Genomic DNA, 17,954 nt, shown 5'->3' on the forward strand with positions numbered 1-17,954 from the left:
GCACCATCGGGACGAAGATAGAACATGGGAGACACTATTCTTATTGAGGGACATCGCCACCGCCACACAGCCCCAACCAAGATGCTAAAACTAACAGAAACGAGAACGGGGTCCCTCCCGCCAGTGTGGGGCCGAGATCCTCCGAACCTTCATGGCCCAAAGGCCATCGGATGTGAAACGGACCAGCAGCGGCGCCGACGGACGGGGAGAGGAGGGAGGGAAGTCTGAGATGTTTTTTTATGAAGGAGGAAAGAAAAGGCAAGCATTTACGAGTTTGTTAACTAGTAAACGGTGCACTTGAGACACGTACACGGTTGAGACAACGCAATTGAAACACATGAAACGGTTGAAAAAGTGGAATTGGAACCCTGATAGATGCAATTAAAGTTGACACCAGAAACACGATTAAATCAACGAGGCTGCAACGAATCAGCCGGATGATTTTTCTTTAGAGAAATTGTCGGTCTATTCAGCCATTGGATTAGTGCGTTGGTTCTCGTTGGATCACAGCAGCGCCTTGGCAGCAGTGAGCACGACAGCTTTAACGCAACGCCATTGTAGCCGCAACGGAGCTCCAACGCACCACTGATGGCGTCAGGCAAGCTCCATTGTAGCTCCGGTGGAGCTCCGACTCAGCACCGACGCTCCGGCGAAGTTGCATTGCACCTTCAGCAAAGGTTCGTTGCAGCCCCGGTGGAGCTCCAATGCGGCACCAACAGCTCCGGCGACGCTCCATTGCAACTCCGGTCGAGCTCCATTGCAACCCTGAAAAGCTCCAACACAGTGTCGTCGGCTTCGGCGAAACTCCATTGCAACTCCGGCCGAGCTCCATCGCAGCCCCGATGGAACTCCAACGCAGCGCCAATGGCTCTGGCTCCACGGGTCGCGTGCCGCATTGCAGCTCCGCCGCTGTGGCGAGAATCGCATTGCAACGTGCCTGGCCGGCAGCTAGATCATGGGTCGCAGCGCTATTGTGCTTTTTTTTAAACAAGGATTACCCCCGGCCTCTGCATCTGGGCGATGCATGCAACCATTTTATTAATTATTCACAACAACCTTACAAAGTAGTACATCAGGTAGTCTGAAGTCACCCCCACCATCTTAGCAACAACTGTCACTACTTCTATTCATTTGATGAAGGGGTGCCGATAGTCCGAGTCTAATACCAAACAGACATCGCACCAAAGCCTAACATCTAAAGTCGGAGGCCTCAACTGAGCCACATATTGGGTTTGGAAAGCGCTGTTGTGCTTGCGTCTAGAAGAAAAGAAGAGAAGCAAGTGGAGCGATTGCAACAGGTGGTGGTGCCTGCTGCCTGCAGCAGGATTGGTTGGCTCCTGCAGCGGTGGCTGCCGTTGGTGACGACAGACCAGTGGCCGATGGAGGCTTGTTGTTCCTGCGTCGGCAAAAGGAGATTGGGATTTGAAGGAGCGGATAAGCCGTGTGCGATGCCGGGTTCATGTGGGACACGCGTCGCTAGGACGAGGCGACTCACGCGTCGCTGCTATCAGCCGGTTGAAAATAAACCATTTCCTAAATCAACTGCATTGCTGTCAAATGCACACCATCTACTAGTATATTCTTAGGACGTCGTAATGATATTGTTCATTTAAGAAGTTGTGTAAACATATGCACGCATTTTGGAGAAAACTCAAGTGCGCCGCTGGCGAGGAATAACGTATAATCTAGCATTAGACATGAGAACATTTTACACCAAGCAACAATAACAAATTTATCACGTACAAGGATCAATCACTTACGAGTTACGGCCAATCAACTAGTACTATAACAACTACCAAGGGGTGTATGCACGTACTATTCGGGACGCGTACAAGTTTGACGGCATGCCATCGAGTGAGCTTGCGTCGGTGCGTCTTGTCAGATGCGGTGCTAACTTAGCGCTAGCCGCGGCACTGGTACGCACGCACGCATCCCCGGCCGGTGTACGGCTGCCCCGCGCCCCCGCACTGCCCGGTGCATGCCGGCCTGTTAGGGTCGAAGACCGAGTTGCCGAGGCTGGCGAGCACGCGACGGTGCACCACCGGTGTGAGCTTCTGCGGCGCCGTAGCCGCGTCGACTCTGTAGGCGGTGCCCATGCTGCCGGCTAGCCCAGGCTCAGCACTGGTGTCGCCGGCGGCTCGACTGGCTGCGAGCACTGCAATCACAGTGCCGGTGAGCAGCACTCCAACTACAAGCAGAGAGACGCGCGCCTGATCTCTGTCCATATTTCCTGCGAACCCCGCTACGACCACGGACTTATAAATGGGAGCACAGCTTATATAAATGAATGGTAGTTGTGCAGTGTGGCACACCCGTCTCCCCGACTGGATCCAGCAGGCTCGATTTATTGGTGCAACTTTTGGTCCAAAGATACCTGAAACAGATCATCAGCTAACCAATTTTCACTGCAAATTATGGGGCACACACTTTTGGAACCTTCTCTTCCAACCGGTCTAGGAGATAACGAAAACTGATTCAATTTACGACATCCCACATATAATTTGCGGAACTGCACAGTCGAGCATCGGGCGTGCATCGTAAAGGTTTTTTTAAGGGTAAACACTCCACTTTATTTAAGTACTCCCTCTGTTTTTTTAGTCTGCATATAAGTTTGGTCAAAGTTAAGTGTTGTAAAGTTTGACCAACTTTTTAGCAAAAAATATCAACATCTACAAAATTAAAGTTATATATTATGAAAATTAATTTCATGATGCATATAATAATATTGATTTCATAGTATGAATATTAATATTTTTTCCTATAAAGTTAGTCAAATTTTACATAGTTTGACTTTGACTAAATTTTATATGCGAACTAAAAAGAAACGGAGGAAGTATTAAAGTCCAGAATTTCATCCGCAATTACATCTAGAATAAAGTCTGAAGGAACCATAAGGACGCGGATTTGTAGCACATAAGTGCTCCACCCACTGAAATCTTACCCGGCCGTTACTCTCCCCAGATCGAGCCATTAAATGACTGAATCATTTTTCGCGAGATAGATACATTGGATATACAGCAAAGTTATACCTGAAAGCGGGCCTATGGATTTATTGACCTGTGCAGTGAAGCCGAGACTGCTGGAAGTGTTTTTAGGATGGTCACAATGGGTAAGAACATAGTCTAGTAACTTACACACTTACAATGGGCAAGAACATAGTCTAGTAACTTACACGCTTCCCTAAACTATGTTACTACCTCTACAGTGGGTAGGAACATCTATGTAGTGTCATGCAACAATGTATTTATTAAGTTATAGACTCATTGTTTCTTGGAGTGTGTGATGTTCCGATAACTTAGCTAATTAGTACCACAAGCACCTCTCTTTTCATTAAATATGTGACACATAAACAAAGTTGTATTGGAGTGTGTGATGTTACTCCTAAGTTTCTCCCCATTGTGACCCGCCTTAGATGACCTGGTTACAATCAATCAACATGGCATTGAATATTGCAATGTACTACTTCCGTGTGAAATTGTGGAGAGATTGGTGCCGGCATAAAGATTAAAATTTGGAAACAATAGTGTTTAGCACTGACAATGTATTTCATCTCCAACACACTTCTGTAAACCAAGGATTACATGAGCCAGTAATATAGACCTGACAGTACACCGCGTGAACAACACATTTGCAAATTGCAGGGGGCAAGCTTACCGAGAAGGTTAGTGTATAAAGCTTCGTGGATCGTTAATTAGCTATGCCTCGACCCTAAAACTGACAATACATTACCAACTACAGACAACATAGGTTCAGTGAACAAGTGAACGAAAAAGAAGCTTATATCAGTGATCATGCTTCCTGGGTAGTTAATTAGCCACTGTACGGAATTAACACTGCAAATTGGCACTGACAACTACATGAAAGAACAGCCAAGTCGGAGCTGGCAAGAAAATTCACTGCCATATCTTCATTAGCTGGAAACAACTCCCTTCATCAGACCCATCCATGCACAAAAAAATACTGCCCATACATGATTCACAATAATTAACTTGACAGTGAACCTTGACACACTGATTTCAGATAACATAGTTTGTCAGCAAATACATTCGAAGACGGTAGATCCATCAACAAATTTACAACTTTGACAGTGATAATACTTGATGAGATTATTCTGTGATGCAACAAAAAGTAACTATAATTACATATCCATCAACAACTCATTGATCGAGCAATATAACTACTCGAAAAAGCACTTTGTGGAATTTCACTGATAAAAATGCACTGATTAATAACCAAAATTTCAAATAAGAAGAGGACAATTCACCCCAAAATCTAAGATGCCCAAATTTTGAAGGTGAAAATTGCAAATCACAGTCATGAGAAAACTACTAATTTCTCAGATTTGTCACCGTAAAAAAAACAGATTTGAACACCACAAATCTAATCTTCTACAAAAAATAGTCCAGGAAACTTTTTAGAGAGAAATAAGAGGAAATAAAATGACTTGGAGAAGAGTTCGCCGCAACAATCTTATCTCCTAAAAAGAATTCCAGGAAACCTCCATAGAAAAATCGAGGAAAGAGATACAGTTTTCAGAGAGAAAAAACAAGGAAAGAAATATTTCAGAGAGAAAAAACGAGGAAACAAAATGACTTGGTGAAGAGCTCGTCGGATTGGTCCTTGCCTGGTCGCCGGCCTTCATCCCCGAAGTCTCAGCCCGTGCCAGATCTGTAGTGACAGCTCGTCGCCGTCATGCTTCCACATTACTTGGACTCATCGACGACCGTGTGGGAGGTGGCGTGGGAGGTCGGATCCATCGGTGGATGGGGGCGATGTGGCAGCAGAGCTTCGTCCCGAGGACCGGCGACGCATGGGTGGCATTGGAGGCAGTGCCAGGTCTACAGGAGGCAGGGGGGAGCTGCGGTTAGCCCCGTGGGTCGAGAAGGGGCACGGCGGCGCGGGCCGGAGCACGGTCGTTGCTCGCTGGGACGGAGGAAAGCAGAGGGATTGTGGTGTGGTGGTGTGGGCGTGGGCGTGGGGAGGAGATAACGATGGGAATGACTACAGCAAGGGGAGCAGAGAAACAGTGCAAGGCGGCTGCAAAAATTAACACGGAACGGGCAGTTAATGCGGTGGGTTCAGCTCGTACAAGGGGGCATGCATATACCAGATGTTTTAGAACCAGTACTCCAACGATACAAAACTAAATACATCGCATTAAACACTATTGATCCGAATCTACATGCATAGCGACGGTACTGATGTAGGTGGGGGAGCACCTAGGTGCTCCTGTGTAATTTCCGAAACCATAAGCCATACATTACTTATTTCATCCCCTACGTCTACATGAGCTAGCTTATGTGCCGCCTGATTCGCCGAGCGTTGCACTCATGTTACCTTCGCGTCTTCAAAAGACCTGATCATTTCCTTCATCTCCCTAATCCAAGGCCCAACTCCGCTCGGGTTTCTACCTGATTCATTGATCGTTTTCACGGCGGCCCGACAGTCCAACTCCAGGTATACCTTACTGACATTGCACTCCCGTGCCAGTTGCAGCGCTTTCTTGCTTGCAAGGATCTCAGCGGCCTCCGGATCAGAAACCTAAGGAAAGTAGTAGCATGCTCCAGCTATATATGCTTCGTTCTGATCCCGTAGAACTACTCCCCCTCCCTTTTCTCCAGCTCTTGTCGTGGCTCCGTCCGTATTGATCTTCACCCAGCCCGCCTCAGGAGGTTCCCATCGTTGATGCATTATCACTTTGGGGGGTCTACGTGTTGCAGCGTGCACTTCATTCCATTCCTTCACATGCATCAGCACGGTCGTCATTATTGCATGTGGTTCTGCAATCCTTTTGCCATCTCTAGCTTCGTTCCTTGCCAGCCATAGCCCATACACAACTTGGATAAACAGCTCCTTCTCCTCTTCTGCAGCACCTGCGAACCATCCTAACAGCCAGTTCGATAGCTCACTCTGGGACCTAGTCATCCCTGGTGGGTTTGCCACCATAGCTCCCGTTTCCGAGCGCAACAGCTGCCAAAAGAGTGATGAGTGTGGGCACGTCCAGAATTGATGTCGTATTGTCTCCTCCCTCCCGCACGCCACACAAAACACCCTTGATTTAATTCTTCGTCGATGTAGTTCCAAGCCCACGACCAGTCCATTCCTTAGCAATCTCCAGACATGAACTTTGGCTTTCTCCGGAGCTGAGGTATCCCAAAGCGCCATGAAGCCCTTGTGTTTACTCATAGATGTCAAGGGTTCCGGCCATCCGGACCTCAACTTATTCATGGACATTTTCAGATGATACGCTGACCTTACTGTAAACACGCCGTTTTTAGTAAAATTCCACACTAAGTAGTCCTGACAATTTGGCCCTCCCACATCAACCCTCTTTATATCGTGAGCATCATCATGCGCAAACATTGCATCCACCCGATCCTCATCCCAGTCCGTTCCGTTGGGGAGGAGGAGGTCTCTAACTTTCGTTATACCCCAGACAAAATTCTGGCCGAGCGGCTTCATACTTCCAGCTCGCGGGATCCAATTATCATGGTGAACTGATCCATCCCCTATGTGCATCGCAAAGGGTTGTCACGTGTAAATTTGTCTATGTTGGTTAGCGGCTGCACCGGCAATCACCAAAACGTCGTCTGTGCGTGCCTGTGTATGTGCGGTGTACTAGTTCGTTGTTCACTCCCTCCCAATAACAATAGCATCACCTTCGGTGATTGCATTAACATTTGGGCTATGTTTGACAGCAATGGATTTTTAAAGTTTTTGGAGAATGCCATGGTTTCTGAAAAACCATGTTTTTGAATACTTTGATGCGTTTTATAAACCATAGTATACATAAACCATGGTCTTTTCCGGTATCTCAAAATAAAAGAGGCCCCGACCTTCATTTTCTAAACAAATGAAGAGAAGCGCAATTGACGTTGCTGCCTACGTTGAGATAAGAATATCAGTTGTGATGGCATCTTACTTTTTCTCTATCTGTTATATAAATGAGTTGTATTATATCTCCTGGTTATTAGCCGATTCAGTTTGATTAGCGTGTAGTCGGTCCCTGGTCTTTCTTCTAGCCGGCGTCGCTTGTGAGTCTCCTATCTTGTCTCTGCAATCATGAAGGAATCAAGCTCACCACCAGGGGTATAGTATGTGCTCATCTATGCTGTACAATATTCCGTCAATAATTATTTGTCCAATGTGATTGCAACACTTCCATGATGAGTGGCATGGATTAGAGGTGCCACTAGCCAAACACCTAGCTAGTTTTGGTAAAACCGAGAAAAAATATGGTTTAAAGAAACTGTAGTAATCCTTGCCCACACATCAGAATACTGTGGTTTACAGTTACCATGGTTTTCTAAAAACTTTGTTGCCAAACTAGGCCTTACCTCTTCTTTACCTTTTATGATGTCGATGAGTTCATCCATCTTTGACGTCAGTCCTTCATCTTTCTCTTCGGAGATAGCGTTGACCTTCCTTGTGGTAGACCTTTCTACATGCTATTGGGCATGGTTTTCCGCATATCATCAAGTAGCTTCTTGGCTTCTTCAATAGGTCTTCTCATTATAGTTCCTCCTACAACTGTATCAAGCATAGTTTTTAACATGAAATTAAGAACCTTATAAAACATATGAAGAATTAATCATTCTCCCATCCCGTGATTAGGACAATTTCTTATAGCCTCCTTCATGCGATCCCACACAAGCGCTAGTGGTTCATGTTCCTTCAGCTTAAAACTCGTGATTTGATATTGAAATTGTATAATTTTTTTGAGGGGCAAAACTTACATAAAAATTTGCTACAACAAGCAGTCCATGAAGTTATAATTCCTCTAGGTAAAGGTAAAATCCATACTTTTGCTTTTCCTCTCAAGGAAAAACAAAATAGATGCAATTTTAGAGAGTTCTGTTCATGGTCCTTAATATGTGCCATATCACACACCTCAATAAAAATGTGTAAGAGCGTGTCGGCATCCTTTGATGCAGTGCTTCTAAATTGGCCTTGTTGAACCGTTGTGACTAAGTGGGGCTTATTTTCATATTGCTCGGTAGCAACATCAGGTTGTGCAATTGGTGCACACATAAAGTTCTCGTTGGGAGCAATGAAGTGAAGTCTCGAAGATTTTGAGCCATAATATTTTATTTGGGTTTTTGGTAAGAACACAACTATAGAAAAATAAATAAAGACAAGAACAAAGAACTAACATAAATTGAAATAGAAACTTTAACAATCTATACGTACCTAAATAAAGGGGCTATTGCTTTTGGTGGCACATCATTAAAATTGCCCCCAAAAGTTCCAAAATATTACTCACCAATGTCACCTATAAATGACAAAAAATGTTTTCAGGGAATCCCCCGCCTGGGCCGACCAAGCATAGGGACCTACTATAATGCGCTTTGCGCGCTGCAGAACACACAGTGCGCACGTTTGGGCCGCCCATGTTCGGGCGCCTATTTTTTAGTTTCATTTTTGTTTTTATTTTTTTGTTACATTTTTATTTTTTTATACTTTAAATAATTTCGAACTTCAAAAAAATAAGTTTTTTAAAAATGAGAATTTTGAAATAAAATTTTCCAGAAAACATAAAAAAATTGTGAATTCAAAAAATGCTCGGGATTTTCTAAAAATGTTCGTAAATAAAAAAAGTCCGTGTATGAAAAATTATTAATGAAATTGAACAAAATGTTTGCTAATTAAAAAATGTTCATGCATTTTAATTTTTTTTTGAATTTTAAGAAACAGTTCGTGAATTACAAAAGAGTTTATTCATTCATAAATGTTTGCTGTTTCAGAAAATGTTCATGCATTTCAAAAAATGTTCGTGTATTTAAAAAAATCCACCAATTTCGAAAAAAATGTTTGTCTATTCTACAATTGTTCGCCGATTACAAAGAAAATGCTTAAAAACCATTCACAATATAAAAAATTGTTCATGATTTAAAAAAATGTAAATAGTAAAAAATGTTCAGGATTTTTAAAAATGATCCCAAATTTGTAGAACTGTTCACGAATGATAGAAGGTATGTATTAAACAGTAATGCTTCTGAGTATTTGTGACTATATACCTGTGTGAATTTTGAGGAATTAACTACGAGGGTGGATCAGAATATTATAGTATATTTTTTTTAACTTTTCTTGAAATTCTGAATAATTCTTTGAATTACCAAGTTTTTTGACAACCATGACATTTTTTGAAAATGTGAACATTGCTTCGATTTGTGAATAAATTTTAAAGAAAGAAACATTTTCTTGCATTTGTGATTTTTTTAAATCGTGCGATGATGTGAAGAAAATGCAGTCATCCACATTGAAGATTATGATTTGTTTTTCTTCGGGCCCTTTTGCTAGTAACTATAACGCATTGACTAGTGACATGATGCCTCTTCGGCGACGGCTCCAGAAAAGATGGTTGATGCCCTTTGAGATTCGGTTCGGATAGCGAAGTTTCCTATGCCTTTCCCCGAGGAGTGACCATGAGTTATCAAACCCACAAAAGGTTGTGCACTACGACAAAAACTTTGAAAATTTATTGCTAATGAATTAAATTCAATGCTCTCGTTCATCTCCAGCACCACAACAAGGATCCTGCATAGCATTGGAGGAGACCTGAATTGATCGACAAGACAAGCATCGCCTCAGTCCGACTAAGCCGGCCGCTCGGGAAGTTCATTTGTTGTGCGTTCGATATTACTTTTCACTCCTAAGTATACCAAAGTGGGTTGGATCGCTTCAACAACGACGGCGGCGCACATAAAGTTCATCTAGGTAGCGAGATATGAGAGAGATGAGGGAGGGGAAAGGGAGCACACGCAGAGTTGAGATACTCGTTTGCTGAAATGGGCTTCATGTGGAAGGGCCCAATCAACCACACTAAGATGATTTTTCTACCAGAGTAGCCACCATTTAGGACAGTTGGCCCACTTAGCGACTAATGAAAAGATTAGATAGCGATTAACGGCCAAAAGCATTATAGACATGAATCAAACAGCCAAAAATCTTGAGGGCATGAGAGCTTTATAAATTGGTTCAGTTTTACTGTCCTAAAAAGATTAGAGGAAGTTGTGATGGAACAAAATAGAGTTATTGCAGCATCTGAAGGAAATATGCCCTAGAGGCAATAATAAAATTGTTATTTATATTTCCTTATATCATGATAAATGTTTATTATTCATGCTAGAATTGTATTAACCCGAAACTTGATACATGTGTGAATACATAGACAAAATAAAGTGTCCCTAGTATGCCTCTACTTGACTAGCTCGTTAATTAAAGATGGTTAAGTTTCCTGACCATAGGCATGTGTTGTCATTTGATGAACGGAATCACATCATTAGAAGAATGATGTGATGAACAAGACCCATCTGCTAGCTTAGCATATTGATCGTTAAGTTTTATTGCTATTGCTTTCTTCATGACTTATACATATTCCTCTGACTATGAGATGATGCAACTCCCGAATACCGGAGGAACACCTTGTGTGCTATCAAACTTCACAACATAACTGGATGATTATAAAGATGCTCTACAGGTGTCTCCAAAGGTGTTTGTTGGTTTGGCATAGATCAAGATTAGGATTTGTCACTCCGAATATCGGATAGGTATCTCTGGGCCCTCTCGGTAACGCACATCACTATAAGCCTTGCAAGCAATGTGACTAATGAGTTAGTTGCGGGATGATGCATTACAGAATGAGTAAAGAGACTTGCCGAGATTGAACTAGGTATGAGGATACCGACGATCGAATCCCGGGCAAGTAATGTACAGATGATAAAGGGAATAACGTATGTTTTATTGCGGTTTGACCAATAAAGATCTTCGTAGAATATGTAGGAACCAATATGACCATCCATGTTCCGCTATTGGTTATTGACCGGATATGTGTCTCGGTCATGTCTACATAGTTCTCGAACCCGTAGGGTCCGCACGCTTAACGTTTGATGACGATTTGTATTATGAGTTATGTGTTTTTGGTGACCGAAGTTTGTTCGGAGTTCCGGATAAGATCACAGACATGACGAGGAGTCTCGAACTGGTCGAGAGGTAATGATTGATATATTGGACGAGGATATTCGGACACTGGAATAGTTTCGGAAAGGTTCGGGTATATTTCGGAGTACCGAGGGGTTACCGGAACCCCCAGGGGAAGTATTGGGCCTACATGGGCCTTAGGGGAGAGAGAGGGGAGCCCGTAAGGGGTGGTGCGCGCCCCCCTCCAAGGGAGTCTGTAACATCCCAAAATTCTAAATTTTGGAATGTTATAATAAATAGATAGATTTGATTGATTGTCTGAAAGTGAGTGAATTCGAAACTTTTGAAAGTTAAATGAGAGGGAATAAAAGGACTTTCCCAAACTTTCATATTTTCTTTTATGATCTCCATGAATTCAAATTCTTTTCAACACAAAACCCTAGAGAGAAGATGACATGACTTCTTCCATTTAAAATGAAAAGGGTGTTTGAAAAATATTTGAATTCCATTGGGAAATATTTTCCACTTCAGAAACTTTATGCAACTCAATGATTTTCACGAGAGAAGATAAAATGACTTCTTCAAATTATGAAATATGAGTTGGGAGTTTCAAAGGATCAATTTCAAGTCCATTTGAAATTATTTTCAATATTGGATTATTTGAGTTTTATTTAAATTATTTTTCTCCAAAAATAAATTATATGGAAAATAGGGTAACATGATTCCCTACAACAGAAAATTGGAGAAAAATTAATTTGGAATCATTTTGGTATTTTTAAAATGATTTTTGTTGAATTTTAATAGACCAGTAGCACTCTTTGAATTATTAGAATTTGTGTGAATTTTATTTAATCCTAGGAAAATGTTCATCTTGTAGAGAATCTTTTTCTGAAAATTTTGATATATTATATGCCTATATAATATTTTTAGTTATTTTGTTTTTATTATTTTAAGTTCTCTGAAAAAAAAGGTTTATTAAAAAAAAGAGTTCTCCGCCGAACTGGGCCGGCCCAGCTAGTCGCCAGGCCACGGCCCAGCCGGCCCACGCCGCTCGTCCCCGAGCTCGGGACGAAGTCCTGAGCCAGCACGCCGCCGCACCGCCATGGGAGGTCGTGCCCGCCCCGGCCTCCTCCTACCCCTTCCCCAAGCCGCGCCTCCCCTCCCCACCTATAAAGGGCGCCGCCTCGGGCCCCGTCTCTCCTCTCCTCGCCGCGCCGCCGCAGATCAATGCCGCCGCCGCCATCGCATCTTGCCGCCGCGCCGCCGCACTTCACTGCCGCCAAGCGCCGCATCCGCCGCGCCGCCTCCCGCCGCTGTCGCCCCGCTCCACGCCGCTAGCGCCGTCGCCGCTGAGCCCACCGTCGCCGGAGATCGCCGGAACCGCCCGCCGGCCGATCCACCACCTGACCCGCCGGTTTCTCCTGGTCTGGTATAAAAACTGTCCCCGGTTCGCCGGTTTTCTTTTAGGTTTAGGTTTTCTTCGGTTTTCTGTTTTAAAACCCGGTTTCCTTTTAAATCAAGTTATTTAGTGAATGTTCGCTGGTTAGGTCTTCGCAGCGAACGATTTTTTGTTCGCTAGCGTTCGGTAACGAACACTCGCTATTTAGACTTTTTCTTTTTTTGTTATTTTCGGCCAGGGACCTATTCGTGATAAATTTCTTCACAGATTAGTCCCTGTACTTCAAACCCTCATAACTTTTTACTCGTTAGTCCAAATCCAACGAAACCAACGCCCACGTCTTCGTTATGATCTCCTCTATCCAGTAATCCAACTCAAACATGTTTTTGAAAAGTTTAAAATTTGAATTAGATCAGATTTGAATTCAAACTTTATTTGATCATAACTTGAGTTTCGTAGCTCCGTTTAAGTTGATTCTTTTTGCAAATCGAAGCTCTTGACCTAAACATTCTAATAAGGCCAAATTCACATAATTTTGGTACTGTTAGAAATTGTTTTATGTTGCAAGAGTTATTTGCTTGGTTTTGATCTTTCCGAATCGTCTTCTTCGTTCTTTCTGATCTTTTGAGTGCTTGCTTATGTGTGGTTACTATTGCTTGCTTACGATAGATTGACCGGAGTGTGACGAGTAGAGCTATCAAGAGTTTTGAGTGCGAATCATCTTCATCAACATTGCAAGCAAGTTCACACTTTGATCATACCTTTTCTACAACCCAGTTTTATTGCATTAGATCAATCCTCACACATTGCATGATTAGGATCTAATTAAATTGTGGGATGGGAAGTAGATGAGGTAGTACCTATTACCTGTTTATTATCAAACCTTTGGGAGTTACTTCTACGTTGCTTATTATGCCATGCTATGCTAGTAGACGTGGATTGGGTGAGTGATATCCATGACAGATGTGAGATTGATAATTAATGGTTTATCTAAGGTGGCAACCTAACACACATCTGGGTGGATTGAGGCACCTGGGGTTTCCAGGACTTGCCTGTTTTTATTTGGACCGCCACCCAGGCCCAAAGGGATCATGAGATTATTCATACTAGAAACTTCCGTGTGCAGCCACAAGCCATTATGGGCTCTGGCATAGTTGACTAAGTTGTGCGAACTCTTACAGGGTAGACTAGCAGATGTAGGGGAAAGTAGGTGTACCGGTCTATCCGTCGTAAGGAGCTAGCGCTTCTGAAAGACTGTGTCTCGGTCATCCGTTTCTCAAACACCATGCAGTGCGAGAAATCCAACGGAGGCGATCGAGTCTTGTGGGGAAAAGTGCGCAAACCTCTGCAGAGTGTATAAACTAATCATGATTAGCCGTGTCCCCGGTTATGGACATCTTGAGTATCTAGTTCTTGGATTATCCTGTTGATCTCATCACGTTACTTTAAATGAATATTGTTGGGTTTAATGATGTTACTTAATTGGGATTGAGAATGCTGTCAACCATTCTCAATGTTCAACAACCACCTTGATAGTTAAATAAATTTATTCCTTTGCAGTAGGGAAAAATTGGCTTTTCGCAAAAACCTTATAACCATAGAGCTTTTCCACCAGCCATATATGCATATAGTGATAGACATTGTTCATCATTTTCTCTATGGTGTGAATTTGCCAGTACATTCAATGTACTGACCCATTTTCGGGATGCAACGTCTCATGTTGCAGGATTATCTTACGACGAGTAAGTGATACGTTAGGGTTACGATTTCTACACTCAACTTTGCTGTTGGTGTTGATGGGAATCCACAACCTTGTTGCTTCCGCTATATGGATTGACGTAATAGTATTTACGTTACTTTATACATGTGATTTACCTCTGTTATAAATCCTTCGAGTACTGTGTGTGTCAGCATACCGATCCAGGGATGACACTTAAGCACAGAGACTTGATCCATTCGGGTCGGGTCGCTACAGAGTCCGAATAGGACAAGGAGGAGGGGGGCAGCCCCCTTTCCCTCTCCCTGTCCTTCCTTTTCTCCTCTGATGAGAAAGGAAAGGGGGGGGCGAATCCTACTAGGAGTGGAGTCCTTGTAGGACTCCCCCCTTGGCGCGCCCCCTTGGTGGCCGGCCTCCTCCTATCCTCCTTTATATACAGGGCCAGGGGCACCCCATAGTACATCAATTGTTCTATTAGCCGTCTGTGGTGCCCCCTCCACAATTTACTCCTCCGGTCATAGCGTCGTAGTGCTTAGGTGAAGCCCTGCGCGGATCACATCACCATCACCGTCACCACGCCGTCATGCTGACGAAACTCTCCCTCGACCCTCTGCTGGATCAAGAGTTCGAGGGACGTCATCAAGCCGAACATGTGCTGAACTCGGAGGTGTCGTACGTTCGGTACTAGATCGGTTGGATCGTGAAGACGTTCAAATACATCAACCGCGTTAACCTAACACTTCTACTTTCGGTCTATGAGGGTACGTGGACTGAAGGAAATATGCCCTAGAGGCAATAATAAAGTTGTTTATATTTCCTTATATCATGATAAATGTTTATTATTCATGCTAGAATTGTATTAACCGGAAACTTAGTACATGTGTGAATACATAGACAAATAGAGTGTCACTAGTATGCCTCTACTTGACTAGCTCGTTGAATCAATGATGGTTATGTTTCCTAACCATAGACATGAGTTGTCATTTGATTAACAGGATCACATCATTAGAGAATGATGTGATTGATTTGACCCATCCATTAGCTTAGCACGATGATCGTTTAGTTTGTTGCTATTGCTTTCTCCATAACTTATACATGTTCCTATGACTATGAGATCATGCAACTCCCGAATACCGGAGGAACACTTAGTGTGCTATCAAACGTCACAACGTAACTGGGTGACTATAAAGACGCTCTGCAGGTGTCTCCGATGGTGTTTGTTGAGTTGGCACAGATCGAGATTAGGATTTGTCACTCCGAGTATCGGAGAGGTATCTCTGGGCCCTCTCGGTAATGCACATCACTATAAGCCTTGCAATCAATGTGACTAATGAGTTAGTTGCGGGATGATGCATTACGGAACGAGTAAAGAGACTTGCCCGTAACGAAATTGAAGTATTGAGATACTGACGATCGAATCTCAGGCAAGTAACATACCGATGACAAAGGGGACAACGTATATCGTTATGCGGTTTGACCGATAAAGATCTTCATAGAATATGCGGGAGCCAATATGAACATCCAGGTTCCGCTATTGGTTATTGACCGGAGACGTGTCTCGGTCATGTCTACATAGTTCTCGAACCCATAGGGTCCGCACACTTAACGTTCGATGACGATCGGTATTTTGAGTTTATGTGTTTTGATGTACCGAAGATAGTTCGGAGTCCTGGATGTGATCATGGACATGACGAGGAGTCTCTAAATGGTCGAGACATAAAGATTGATATATTGGATGACTATATCGGACACGGGATGAGTTCCGGGGGTCACCGGATAATTATCGGAGTGTTGGGGGGTTATCGGAACCCCCGGGGGGGCTAATGGGCCAACAAGGGCCTTAATGGAGAGAGAGAGGGCCGGCCAAAGCAGGGCCGCGCGCCCCTCCCCCTCTAGTCCGAATTGGACTAGGGAAGGGGGGGTGGCGCCCTCCTTTCCTTCTCTTCTCTCCCTCTCCTTCCTTCCCCCTTCCTCCTCCTAGTTGGAGTAGGAAAGGGGGAGTCCTACTCCTACTAGGAGGAGGACTCCTCCCCTCCTTGGCGCACCTCCAAGGGCCAGACGGCCTTCCCCCTTGCTCCTTTATATACGGGGCAGGGGGGCACCCTAGTACACATAAGTTGATCATTGATCCCTTAGCCGTGTGTGGTGCCCCCCTCCATCATAATCCACCTCGGTCATATCATCATAGTGCTTAGGCGAAGCCCTGCGACGGTAGCTTCATCATCACCGTCATCACGCCGTCGTGCTGACGAAGCTGTCCCTCAACACTCAGCTGGATCGAGAGTTCGTGGGACGTCACCGAGCCGAACGTGTGCAGGTCATGGAGGTGCCATACTTTCGGTACTAGGATCAGTCGGATCGTGTAGACGTACGACTACATCAACCGCGTTGTCATAACGCTTCTGCTTACGGTCTACGAGGGTACGTGACAACACTCTTCCCCTCTCATTGCTATGCATCACCATGATAGATCTTGCGTGTGCGTAGGATTTTTTTTTGAAATTACTGCGTTCCCCAACAGTGGCATCCGAGCCAGGTCTATGCATAGATGTTATATGCACGAGTGGAACACAAAGGAGTTATGGGCGTGGGTATATACATATTACTTGCCATCACTAGTTGTTTCTTGATTCGGCGGTATTGTTGGATGAAGCGGTCCAAACCAACATTATGTGTACGCTTACGCGAGACTGGTTCTACCGACGTGCTTCGCACACAGGTGGCTGGTGGGTGTCAGTTTCTCCAACTTTAGTTGAATCGGATTCAATGAACAGGGTTCTTTCTGAAGATCAAAAAGCAATCACTATACCGCGTTGTGGTTTTTGATGTGTAGGTAAGAACAGTTCTTGCTCAGCCCGTAGCAGCCACGTAAAACTTGCAACAACAAAGTAGAGGACGTCTAACTTGTTTTTGCAGGGCATGTTGTGATGTGATATGGTAAATACACGATGCTAAATTTTATTGTATGAGATGATCATGTTTTGTAACACAATTATCGGCAACTGGCAGGAGCCATATGGTTGTCGCTTTATTGTATGAAATGCGATCGCCATGTAATTGCTTTACTTTATCACTAAGTAGTAGCGATAGTCGTAGAAGCAATAGTTGGCGAGACGACAACGATGCTTCGATGGAGATCAAGGTGTCAAGCCGGTGACGATGGTGATCATGATGGTGCTTTGGAGATGGACATCAAAGGCACAAGATGATGATGTCCATATCATATCACTTATATTGATTGCATGTGATGTTTATCCTTTATGCATCTTATTTTGCTTAGTTCGGCGGTAGCATTATAAGATGATCTCTCACTAAATTTCATGGTATAAGTGATCTCCCTGAGTATGCACCATTGCTACAGTTCGTTGTGCCGAGACACCATGTGATGATCGGGTGTGATAAGCTCTACATTCACATACAACGGGTGCAAGCCAGTTTTGCACACTTAGAATACTCGGGTTAAACTTGACGAGCCTAGCATATACAGATATGGCCTCGGAACACTGAGACCGAAAGGTCGAGCGTGAATCATATAGTAGATATGATCAACATAGTGATGTTCACCATTGAAAACTACTCCATCTCACGTGATGATCGGACATGGTTTAGTTGATATGGATCACATGATCACTTATATGGTTAGAGAGATGTCTATCTAAGTGGGAGTTCTTAAGTAATTTGATTAATTGGACTTTAATTTATCATGAACTTAGTACCTGATAGTATTTTACATGTCTATGTTGTTGTAGATAGATGGCCCGTGCTGTTGTTTCATTGAATTTTAATGCATTCCTAGAGAAAGCTAAGTTGAAAGATGATGGTAGCAGCTACATGGACTGGGTCCGTAACTTGAGGATTATCCTCATTGCTGCATAGAAGAATTACGTCCTGGAAGCACCGCTAGGTGACAAACCCGCT

The 17,954-nt window shown here is 43.7% G+C and overlaps 1 protein-coding gene across 1 annotated transcript; it reads right to left on the reverse strand.

Moving 5' to 3' along the window:
• Positions 1-1,669: 1,669 nt before the first annotated feature.
• Positions 1,670-2,270, reverse strand: LOC125541710. Its single transcript, XM_048705054.1, has one exon. It carries the CDS (start codon positions 2,223-2,225, stop codon positions 1,902-1,904), a length of 324 nt encoding a protein of 107 aa, XP_048561011.1. The 5' UTR covers positions 2,226-2,270; the 3' UTR covers positions 1,670-1,901.
• Between the last annotated feature and the right edge of the window lie 15,684 nt (positions 2,271-17,954).

This window comes from Triticum urartu, chromosome 2, assembly GCF_003073215.2.
Source record: "Triticum urartu cultivar G1812 chromosome 2, Tu2.1, whole genome shotgun sequence".
NCBI lineage: Eukaryota > Viridiplantae > Streptophyta > Magnoliopsida > Poales > Poaceae > Triticum > Triticum urartu.